The sequence below is a fragment of the Hippichthys cyanospilos genome, chromosome 9, assembly GCF_059441005.1.
Source record: "Hippichthys cyanospilos isolate Australia breed blue-spotted pipefish chromosome 9, RoL_Hcya_1.0, whole genome shotgun sequence".
NCBI classification, from domain to species: Eukaryota; Metazoa; Chordata; class Actinopteri; order Syngnathiformes; family Syngnathidae; genus Hippichthys; species Hippichthys cyanospilos.
This window is the reverse complement of record NC_142377.1, coordinates 9,511,305-9,523,381: the sequence shown is the minus strand read 5'-3', so window position 1 is coordinate 9,523,381 and position 12,077 is coordinate 9,511,305. Positions and strand designations below refer to the sequence as shown.

The window sequence follows — 12,077 nt, the reverse complement described above, 5'->3', positions numbered from 1 at the left end:
AATAATGGACATTCATTGTCAGAATTTGGACCTTTAAAACAGGTAAGGTTTTGAATAACATTTAGGGCTAGTTAAAAAAGATGCCAGGATTTTCACTTTTACCTCTGAATTAAAGTCAAAATTTTTATTTTTGAGTCAAAATTCGGACTTTAAAGTGAGAATCCTGAGAGTAAAGTAAGCATTTAGAACTCTGACTTGAGAATTCTGACTATTAATCAAAATTTGTTCTTATTTAAAACTGAAAAATTGGACTAAAATGAGGATTCTGACTCTTCTGGCAGACCTTTTAGAATTCTCACTATTTTACACTTTAGTGCCAGAATTGTGACTTTTAAGTGAGAATTCTGACTTTAAAGTGAGAAAATTCAAGTAGTCACTTGGTGAAAATTCAGAGTTTATAGTCCAGTGAGAATTCAGAATTGATTCTCACCTGAACTTTGAGAATGGCAGAATTCTAACCTGGCTTTAAAGTCAGAACTCTCACCAAATGACTTTCAAGTGAGAATTCTGTGTTTAAAGTCCAGTGAGAATTCTGAAATATTTCTCCCCTGATTTCTGAGAATAATGTCAGAATTCTAACCTGACTTGAAAGTCTAAATTCTCACCAAATTACCTCACTTAAAAGTCAGATTTTCCCGCATCAAAGTAATTAATAGGGAGAATTCCCATTTTAAAGGTAGACATTTTTTGAGAATTCTGAGTTTAAAGTCCAGTGAGAATTAACCTGGATTCTGGGAATAATGTCAGAATTCGAAATTTTATCAGTGTCCTTATACTGTTCACCTTTCAAAGAAGATAGGACTAGAATTTTGTTACGTACAGGTCCCCTTTGTCTTGGCTTGTTTGGACGGCTTGCTGGGTTCGCCAGTCCCGATGCTGTTGCTTGCCAGGACTCGAAACTCATAATCAACCCAAGGGCTCAGGTCAATTACGGTCGCTGTCAGACGGTGGCCCCCTACTACTTCAGGAACTGCAATCAAGAAAAAAATAAAATAAAATCCCTTAAGCATCTCGAAACTTTGCAAAGTCGATGTACGACCCCAACTTTACAAACAAACCAAAAAAATACTGGGCCAATCAGCGAATTCTGAGAATAAAATGAAAACTGTCAACTGACTTTAAAGGCAGAGTTTGTATTTTTTTTAAGCGAACATCTGACTTCTGACCATCTTCTGACTTTAAAGTCATGTGAAAATCTGAATTAATTCTCAGAATTCAGATGAGAATTCTGAGGAAAACAAGTGAGAATTCTCACCTGACTTAAAGTCAGAATTCTGAATTTGAAATCAAAATTCTAACTTTAAATACAGAATTGTCAGAATTGTTCGACTTTAATGTGGGAATTCTGACTTTTAATGTCACAATTCTGAGAAGTAAGAATTCAAATTCACCATTCTTACTGAATTTAAAGTGAGAATTTGACTAAAGTGAGTATTTCAAAGAGTATCAGAATTCAGAGCTAAAATGTCTGACATAAGTGAGAATTCTGAATAGCTTTAAAGTCAGATTTATGATGAAAGTGAAAATTTGGACTTTAGAGAAAAAAAAGTGAAAAAGTCAATTAGAATTCACACTTCAACATCAGATGAAAACTCTGAATAAATTCTCACAATTCAGGTCAGAATTCTGAGTGAAAATTAAGAAGTGAGAATTCTTTACTGACTTTAAATTCAAATTGACTTTAAATTCAAAATTCCCACTATAGAGTAAAATCCTGACTGAAACTTGGAATTCAGACTTTGAAGGGAGAATTTGGACTCAAGTGAGAATTCCGACTATTTTCACTGACTCGAAAGTGAGAATTAGATTGATCCCTCTAAAGTTCTAGTCAGAATTCTCATCTAATGTTGAGTCAGAACTCAACATTATTGGACTAGAATTCTGACTTGTAAGCCTGGTCCGAATTAAAGTAATTCTTAGAACTCAACTGAGAATTCTAATAATAATGTGAGAATTCTGAACTAACTTTAAAGTCAGAATTGTGACTTTAACTCTTCATGCCATGTTGAGAATTCTCGTCCTTTAAAAAGTAATAACGATAATAAATAACAAAATTCTCATCAAATACGTTTTTTTTTTTATGGAGGGAAGCGGACATCCTTGACTAATATCTATCTAATATAAGCCAATCGAGCACTGTAGTGACAACTGTGACCATTGGATGGCGGTGTCTCCACACATACAACATAGCTATTACCTAAATGCAAGTCAAATTGAGGAATGGAAATACATCTTTCATATGATACCACCCATATTTACATGAATATAGTACACAATATTCTGTTGGCCTTGAAAGATGAGTGAAAATGCTAACTATATCAAAGCTCTACAGGTTTCCTTTTCCGATAAGCTTAGCACTGAAAAAGTTAAATTCAGAATTCTGACTCTTAATACAGAAGTCAGAATTTTTCTCCGTTAAAGTCGTAATTTTGACTTAATGTCCCTATTCTGAGAAGTAATTATTCAGAATTCTCACCAAGTGAGAATTTTATATATATATATATATATATATATATATATATATATATATATATATATATATATATATATATATATATTTATTTAATAAATTATATCATTTATATCACGCGCTTCAATGGAAACATACACGTCGAAGTGATATTGGATTGAAATTGTAGAGATATGACTTTTATTTTGCAAAAAAAAAAAAAAATGGTAGAGGAAACAGTTTATGCCAGAGCTCTTTGCGCTCGAGCCCTTATGGGCTGGAAAATATGTATTCTTACTTCCTTAATGTCCCTTTAAAAGATAGAATATCAGCGGAGCAAGATATACAATACTGCCACTGTCTGCTGCATTATTATTGCGGCTGGGCACGGATTACTAAGGGCGTTATTAAAGAGGATACGATGTGGAAAACACTATCCGTCCGCGCTATCGTTTAACAACACATGACAAAATCTGCATCGGCGTTATCATCGGGACGGGATTCATGTTTCAGGACTCCCGGGAGCCCGATAAAACGGCGGGCCAACGGTCACGCTACAACGGAGGCCCATTTGGACACGGGGTAAAAACGACATCTCCTATATTCTCGGCGGAATAAAGAGCCGCCCCCCTCGGTGAGATTGGAAGAGGCCACGGCTGGGTGGAGAGAGCTTACCTGTGGAGACAGCCTGCCACCCCAGGGAAAATGGTGTCCTGGCCTGGATGCTGTATGCGGTAATTGGACTGTGATTATCAGCACCGGGCCTCCAGGATAGAGTCACTGTGGTATCTGTGATTTCTCCTACTTGGACGCTGGTAGGCGAGCCCGGGGGACCTGCGAGATGGCGCGAGCCAGGAAGGGGAGAAGATAGATGGAGCGAGGGACAGGCGATGGAAATGAGGAGACGGGGACGCAGTCGCGCCGCTTTTCCACACCTACGGCCAAGCGGGCCGGTCAATTGGCTCGGAAGGCAACGGGAGCCCTTCCGTCTAATTGGACGCTGAAAATGTTTAAACCCAGAAGCGATAAATTGCTCTTTGCTTTCACGCTATTTTTCCATCTCAGCAAGCATTGTCCAGCTAAGTGTTTTTCTTCGGCTGGAAACCATTATTTAGTTCTTTTACGAAAGCGTCTGAGACATGTGACAAGGTGTAATTTTCAGTATTCTCGAGAGGCTGTAGTCAAAACTTGTGTTGACAATATCATTTATTGCCCAATGGTCTGAATGCGGCACTTTGATTCATGTTGCATTTGTGAGATATGAAATAAGCAAACAGAATCTACCTGTTTGTAATCATCTCAGGCAGCGGTTATTTTGCCACTTGGTGTCAAATGAAAATAACTTCCCCGTTGCTCAAGGCTCAGGTAACGACCGATCACAGCTAATCAGTTCTCCCAGTTTGATCACGAATTTGGCAAGCCGAGCCGTGATTGGTCATTACCTACGCAAGAGGATTTGGGTTAATGAAGCTTGAAGGTTGAGGCTAAATACTAAAAAATACTAAATAGTAATGCAGTGATCCCCTCTACTTCGCGGTCTCAGATATCGCGGTCTCAGTACTTCATGTTTTTTTAAATAAAAAATATTTTAAAATAAAAAAATATTTAAAAAATGTGCAAAAATGTACAAAAATTGAAAAATGCAAAAAGTACATTATACAGTAATGTGTTAATCAAATAACGAAGTAATATTAGTTAAGAACTATATTAAGAATTCTTCAAGCGTTAGTTTGTGACGTTTTTTTTTTATCTTATTTTGAAATGCATGCTTTTAATTTGTCGGGTCGGGTTGCATTTCCGTTTCCTGTTTTTACGTTTTCCCCGTGCGTCATTCGGCTTGTTACGGGACGTAGTGAATGACAACGTAGGCTCATATTTATAGTTTATTATCATTTATGTTGATAACGCACGCTACTGCCTATGTTTAGTAAGCGATGAGTGTTTATTCTGTTAATGTGTTCGTTTGTGTAGAGGTTGCACTTTATAGTTAGTAGTTGTTAGTTGTTGCTAACCCGCTAATGTTGTGGTGCTACATTAGTAGTAGTACTAGTAGTGCTAGTAGTGCTAAAAATACAGTAAATTCATAGAATAAGTGTTTATATGTTAGTTGACTGACAAAGGTTGTTGTTGATTTATTATTCAACAGATACTACATGATATACCATACATGAGCCAAATTAAATGTGAAGTTCAACGTGATGACTTGCGTACTCTTTCACCGGAGTTTTGGTGCAGATAACCAGTCCTGAGAACAAATTCTCAACAAACTAAGTAATATTAGTTATTTAATGGATATACAATAATGTTAATAAGGATAATGTAATGTTAAATAATAGGAGAAAGGAAATAAAATAGGCAAAACATACAAAAAAAAGGATTGTTTATGGTTACTGCGGCTATATTGGGGCGTACATAGAAATCTAGGAACTGATACCCTACTTCGCGGGTTTCAGACTTCGTGGGGGGTACAGCCCTTATTAACCGCGAAGCAGGGGGATCACTGTACTAAAAAAATGGAAAAAAGCTAAATATATGACGTTTTATATACGTCGTATGCAGTATCCATATATTTATACGCAGTTTCCATGTATTTGTACGTTATATGTAAGTTATTATGTGAATGTTTAGAACTACATGGCAATATGGGAAATGAGTGCTTATGTTTTAGCATTACAAGGTTGTTTTTTTTTTTTTACCTATTTTTTTACAAAAGTCACTGTTTTGAAATAGAGACTTCACCCCAATATTCCACTGTGAAAGTTAAATATACGTATCTCAAAACGGGGGCTTCTGGAACTGTGGAGTTAAAACAATTAGTACAAAACAAAAATCAAAACGAAATGAGATTTTCACATCAGCTTTTTTTGCGCATTGTTTTTCCATGAATCGTGAACAAAGGCGAATTACATTTGAAGAAAAAGCCTTTTGTTTTGCTTACCTCTGACGACCAAGTCAACGGCGACAGAGATGCTGTCCACCTTGGTTTGCACGGCGCATGTGTATTTCCCAGCATGCCTCAGCTGGATGTTTCGAATCATAATGTCTCCTGCCGAATGCTGCTGCCATTCAAAAACACACACACACACACACACGCACAATAAATCTCCATCTTATGGCTGCAATCCAGTCACATGGGAGAACAAACCTCACCTCCATGTTTGCCTTGAAAAATGCATGTGTAATTCTTCTCTGGAGCTTTTTGGTATTTTAATTACAGGAACGGCACAAGCGCAAACAGCTTAAGCGTGATCCCCATCGAGGTCCGACTCGCTTACACGAAGCAGTTAGGTCTTTAAGGGAGCAATTGCCACCTTTTCAATATCAGCGAGTGGAGCCTAGCTGGCCGGCTAATAAATTGGACACAGTGGAAAGCTGTGGCACAATGACAGTAACAATTCAGCGAAGTGCTTTTATCTGTGTATTGGCTGTGTACCGCAATCTCTCAGCGCCGCGGCCCCGCACCGTGTATTTATTTCCAACCGCAATCGCTGAATAATACGAGAGAATCGATCGGTTCCGCTTCTTGTTTTTTTTTTCGGTTGCTTTTCTTCTTTATTTCTACACATTTGAAAATAAGGTTAGACTTTGAAGAATTCGCCAGCACACCAGCATGTGTGCTGGATAAACAACCTCAGAAACACAGCCAAGTTCTGGAGTCTTGATGGAGGAAGGGGATGGAAATTCAATTTTTTTTTTTTTTGAATAAGCAAGTTTCTGTGCATAAATAATACACTTGATACAAACATTCCCTCAGCACTGCGGTGGAATTTGTTATGCCTGAAAACATCAATGAATCCTCCATTCGGTGTCCTCACCTTTATTCAATATGCTTTGGGGAAGTCACAAACAAAATGAATGTCTTTTAGAAAGCCACTACACTGCAATTTAGGCAAGTGCGCCTACAGCGCCGTTTCCTTGACATGCAATTACTGTAAACAAGGGGTGTCCAAACTTTCTTCTCTGAGGGACGCACACAGAAAACTAGAAAGCTGAAAGGGCCACATATTTTATTTTGTATTTGATTTTTTTTCCTCACTTTTCAATCAAGCATGTAATTACATGTTGTCTTTATGATGTAGATATAAAGATATAGAGGCAAATAAAATATTTTTTCACACTTCTAAAACAGTCTACCATGAAACATTTTCCTTACTTTTTTTTTTAGATAGTATAGCGGGTCATGTCAGAATGCAATTTTGAAAGACATATGCAGCAAAAATGTGGGTAGCGGGTCGCAAATGGCCCAAGGGCTGTAGTTAGGACACCTCTGTTAAAAACTCTGTAGTGATTACTAAAAAGAAAGTTTGGGTCCAGAAACCAGCAGGCAATATGTTCTAGTACGGCTGCAACTAACCGCGAGCCGCTAAAATGTGAATACCAGGCCGGAAATGGCCCTTGAATTCTAGTTTGGACACCTCTGCTCAAAACTCCATACCGGCTACTAAAAAGAAAGTTTGGGGACAGAAACCAGCAAACATATATGTTCTACCAGGGAAGCAAATAACGGTGGGCCACTAAAATGGGAATGGCGGGCCGGAAATGGCCCTCAAGTTGTAGTTTGGACACCTCTGCTAAAAACTCTAGACCAGCAAATAAAAAGAAAGTTTGGGGCCAGAAACCAGCAAGCAATATGTTCTACTAGGGCAGCAAATAACCTCGGGCCGCAAAAATGTGAATGATGGGCCGCAAATGGCCCCCGGCTGTAGTTTGGACACCAGTGCTGAAATTTATATACCAGCTTCTAAAAAGAACGTTTTGGGTCAGAAATTAGCAAGCAAAGTGCCCGAGTAGGGATGCAACTAACAACTTTTGATAATCGACTAGTCCTTCGATTATAGTCAAAAACTCAATGAACCAGAGAGAAAAAATATTGTAATTGAAATTTGTAATTGAAAATTGTAATTATTTCTGATCGTCATTCATTAATTAGGATTCAGTTACTGGTTGATCTTTGTTTTCCAAAGTAAAAGCATTTTTTGTTTATTTTGTTCAACACAAAAATAATCACTCTGCTGTCAATGGACCTATGATTGGGTTTGTCTTTCAAGACAACTGTTTTTAGGTGCATATTGTAGAAAAAGGTTTGAGAACCACGAGCCTACGCTGTACAATAAATACATTAATACGGTAAAATACTTGGTTGCCAGAACAGTACCGTTAAATTACGGTAACACATTTTCTACCTTTTCGGTAAAATGAAAATGTGTTATCGTAATTAACGGTACTTTGCTGGCAATTATCAGTAAATATTACTGATAATACTGAATTTACACAGTACATTTAATAATCGTAAAATCAACAGTACCAATACAATTATTCACCGTGAATGTAGAAAATGCGTGATTTAACTGTCTTTTTCTGGCAGGCAATTTGACAGTATTTTACCATAAAAACAGCATTTTTTTTCACAGTGTAGGCTGAAGACAATTCATGCATCCATTGAAAAATGTCCCAGGGGAACTTACCCCTCCCACTTCCTCGAAAAATCCCCCATGGCTGCCAAAGTGGATGAGCTGCTCATTGAAGAACCAGGTGAACTTGAGTTCCAGCGAGGGGTCGTGGCTGACCTGACAAGGTAGGACCACGCTCTCCCCCACCGTCACGTCCAAGGTTGCAGGCAGGGTGGTGATGATAGTGGGTTCTGAAACAAATAATATCAAACATGCAACATATTTTTCTATGATTCATTTGAAATATCCTTCATGTGCAATTCATAACTTTAAAAACAGATTATTCTACTTACTGTCAAATGAAATTGTCACTGACATGTGCTCAAGGCTCAGGTAACGACCAATCATGGCCCACCTGTTGGTCATGTGACATTAATAAGCTGACTCGCAACTGAATGGTCGGGACCTTAACTCATTTAATGCTAAGGATGTTTTTTCACGTTTTTCTAAGAGTCCAGAAATTCAATAATGTCCTTAATGTATTTAAGTATCGAATCAAGACTGAGGTATCTGGGACTGAATGTCCAGACTCTTAAAAAAATGAGAAAAAACATCCCTGGCATTGAATGAATTAACCTTCAGCAAGTGATGTCATTTTCGGTAAAAAGCAAGTGAGAAAATGCGTTTTTAAAAGTCTTTGTTATAGGTCAAAGATTGGTCAAATTACATCAATCCCAATGACGTAATTTTAAATTTTTACAGACATTCAATCCCGATGTCTTTTTTTAAAATATTTTTTTTTCATTATTTTCAAGTGTTGCATGCTTAAAAAAATTACCTAAAATTGGCTGATACCAAAATTAGAGACAAAATATAGACTTTTAAAATAATACATTAATTATTTAATTCTAATTATCCTACACTGTTATATCTATATTAGGTTCATAATTTTAATATTATAACTAATATTTATAAATATCATTATACCACAATTATTTTATAATTAAAGATGAATAAACTTGCCACTCTCAATCTCAATTTTACAATTTAGGTAATTATCAAATCTTTGATTAAAACGATGAGTTAATCATATTCCTTGGATTTGTTGCCCTGCCCTAACCTGAAGTAAGTTAGACTCAAATAAAAATATATTACAAATAGTGCACTTGTGTCACTAGTACGAGGTCCATACCCATACCAAATATTGGTACTCGCTAATGGGCATTCCTAATTTCTACTTTTTGTTTTCTTGTTTTTAAATACAAGCCAGTACCAGTACAGTAACATCAAAATGGAAGACGCAGCTTTTCTGGGGCACGCCCGGTATTTACGACAGGAACAGAAGCCGGCTTCGCCAAAAGCCATGCTTTCCATCATCTACATAAAGGTGTCACGCAGTTTATAGATCGCTATGAGGGGCTAAGCACCGAGCGCAGGAACTAGCTTGCAAAGCTACAGCGGCCGCTATTTGTTTTAGCCTGCCGGGGACTCTGAGACGTGTCTCTCCCGCAGTCGGGAGTCGTCGCGGTGAGTCACTGTCAACTCAGCCTTTAGCCTGGAACTCCTCTAGAAATTCCCAAAGCGCTCGGCTAGAAAAACAGTAAACACCAGCGAGGAGCTCTTTGAGCAGTCGCCGCTCTCCTCTGAAAGCTGCGGCGCCATCACGGGGGAGTACGGCAAGTGTCCCCTAACTGCACTCTGGCACATGAGGAGGGTGAAGGACATGGGAGGGAGCGGCTTTGTTGGTAGACTCAAGCTTCTGGTGGCTGCTCTGATTATTTTGGAGCGCCACCCACTCCGCATTCAAAACTCAGCTTAGCTTGTCCAACCATCCTTGGAAAAGAATAGATTATAAAATGCATAGCCTTCATTAATACTAAATGGAGCGTTTCAGTGTGTTGGCCTTTAAAATACACAGATAATTGCACTGCATATACAGTCATTGTGGAAAATGGGCAAAGCTAATTAACTCATTCTCTACCATTGACGCATATAAACGTCAAAGATCCATTTTTACTGGGCTGCCAGCGAATACGTACAAATTATGGCCCTTCAAACATCAGCCGAAAAGAATTGGTCAAATAGCAGTTGCTGTTTGAGCTTTTTACCTTTGTGGTCTAAACCAGTGGTTCTGAAATGGGGCTACGGGTACCCAGGGGGTACTTGAGATTTTAAATAAAACAAACATCATGCAAAAATCCTTTCAAAATAATTTTTGAGTTAAGTAAATGTTTCACGAAAATATAAATTCATAAAACAACAGATTATTCAATTTATTTTTTTTTAAAAGCCAGATTGTCCCCCACGCCGTGGTTTGACCCAACTTGTCACGTGACACCTCTCGTTACCTGTCAAGTTAATTGTTAATTTTTTTGAACAGATCACACTTTAAGTTGCATATTTTTCTGTGGACAAACATTTATTAAACGTTTATTATATATTGTGGACAAATATTTATTAACAATTAGGTTAATGAACTAGTTTTGTGAAAAGTTCTCTCTTGTAATTGCAAAAGGTGACACTTTTTCAGCTTTGGACTAACCTGTAACCTGTATAAACGCTGTAAAAAGTAGTTAACAGCTTTTGAAAGATGATTGATATTTCTTTTGTCTTTTGTCAGTGTCAAAAAGGATATAGTTTTAGGTACATTTATACAATTTTTATGCATGATAATCTTATTTATAATCGGTGGGAGAGTGGGAAGGCAAGAATGACGTGGAAGAAAATGACCCCCCAAAAAATGATCAAAATACTCCACAAGGGTTAAGGCATTACCCCATTATCTATTTAATTTTATGGCCTGTAAAATGTCTTACCATAAATAAATGAAACATGCTAACTTATCGGAAATATCAGCTCTTCAGACTCATGATTCAACTTTAATATCCAAGCAACAAGACTAAAAAGGATGGTGAAGTCTTTATCTTTATTTCCAGACTGTGGCCTTTCACACAAGGAGATGAAAGTACACAAATGATTGTTGCAAGCGTAATTTATGTTCTCGCGCTTTCATTTCCAATTTTCAGGTTTCAATGATAAGTTATTGTCTCTTTTAATCAACTTGCTGCAATCTTGCAGATAATTCTACATTACAATCAGAGCAGGTTTATTATTGTAATGATATTTCATTTTCATGAAGAATCCTTGAGGACAAAAGTGAAGAGACAAATATGTTGGAACAGTGATCGGTATGGTTTTTACTGAATATCTATCTATCTATCTATCTATCTATCTATCTATCTATCTATCTATCTATCTATCTATCTATCTATCTATCTATCTATCTATCTATCTATCTATCTATCTAGCTGTCTGTCTGTCTGTCTGTCTGTCTGTCTGTCTGTCTGTCTGTCTGTCTATCTATCTATCTATCTCCACAGTAAAAAACATACAAACTGCTGTTCCAACATAATTGTCTCTTCTTCTCATATGTATTACAGTATATAGTAAAATTCCACAATCCACATTGAGGGAGCTTACAGGGACATCAGCTTGTCTTAAAACGTTAAATGAAAACCTAAAATATCCCCTTAGTCGAAGCATCGTAATCTGTTATAATGTATATGTAACCGCAAAATAAACAATTTAGTCCGGCGGATTTTGAAAAATAGCCGATACCCATATTCATCAAAATGCATAATATCGGCACAGGTAATCGGCAATGCCTTTAACCTATCCGACCCAAAAATAAAGGCTATATTTTTGCGTCTTGGAAAGAAAACCTTTCCGTGCCAAACTACAGCCACTCTGATTGCCTGTTGCCACGCATATTTAAAAAGAGTATTTTTTCTTGTAAAAGTAAACACAATTGCTCACGCATTGGTGTAATCTAAATTCAGCCAGTGTGTGTCTAATCAAATGCAATTAATCTGTTAATATCCCCCAAGTGTTGGCATAATGTGGACATTAACAAGGCTCATTTATTGTGACTGCTCCTCCTTAGCTGTTTGGCTGGTGACTCATATTCTGCATGCTTCCCGACAGGTATTTTTCAGCATTCATATTAGGCAAAGTCAATTGGAATATAATACTGTCATCTCCCATAAGAGCTGCTCCCAACACACATTTGTCCCCCGCTAAATAGGTTTCCAATTTTCACTCCAAATAATGCATGTAAATTACCCCGTCACATTTATGAGACAATATCAAATGTGACAGAAAGGCACACAATCGTATCGGGGAATATTTGTACGTCGGCTGCAGAAAAAGGTGCATATGATGATAGAAACGGAGCAAAT

General features: G+C 37.4%; 1 protein-coding gene across 4 annotated transcripts in view; it reads right to left on the bottom strand.

The window, feature by feature from the left end:
* The window catches only part of LOC148418746 (contactin-4-like), a 97,850-nt gene that overhangs the window by 9,185 nt on the left and 76,588 nt on the right, over positions 1-12,077 (bottom strand). For 3 of the 4 annotated variants that reach the window (XM_088423558.1, XM_088423557.1, XM_088423561.1), the window contains 4 exons: positions 7,915-8,090; positions 5,388-5,508; positions 3,125-3,283; positions 821-970 (listed from right to left, as the gene is read on the bottom strand). In XM_088423558.1, the coding sequence (XP_088279684.1) occupies positions 821-970; positions 3,125-3,283; positions 5,388-5,508; positions 7,915-8,090 (606 nt within the window). The remainder of the gene's footprint in view (positions 1-820; positions 971-3,124; positions 3,284-5,387; positions 5,509-7,914; positions 8,091-12,077) is intronic. The other variant, XM_088423560.1, reaches the window with a different exon arrangement.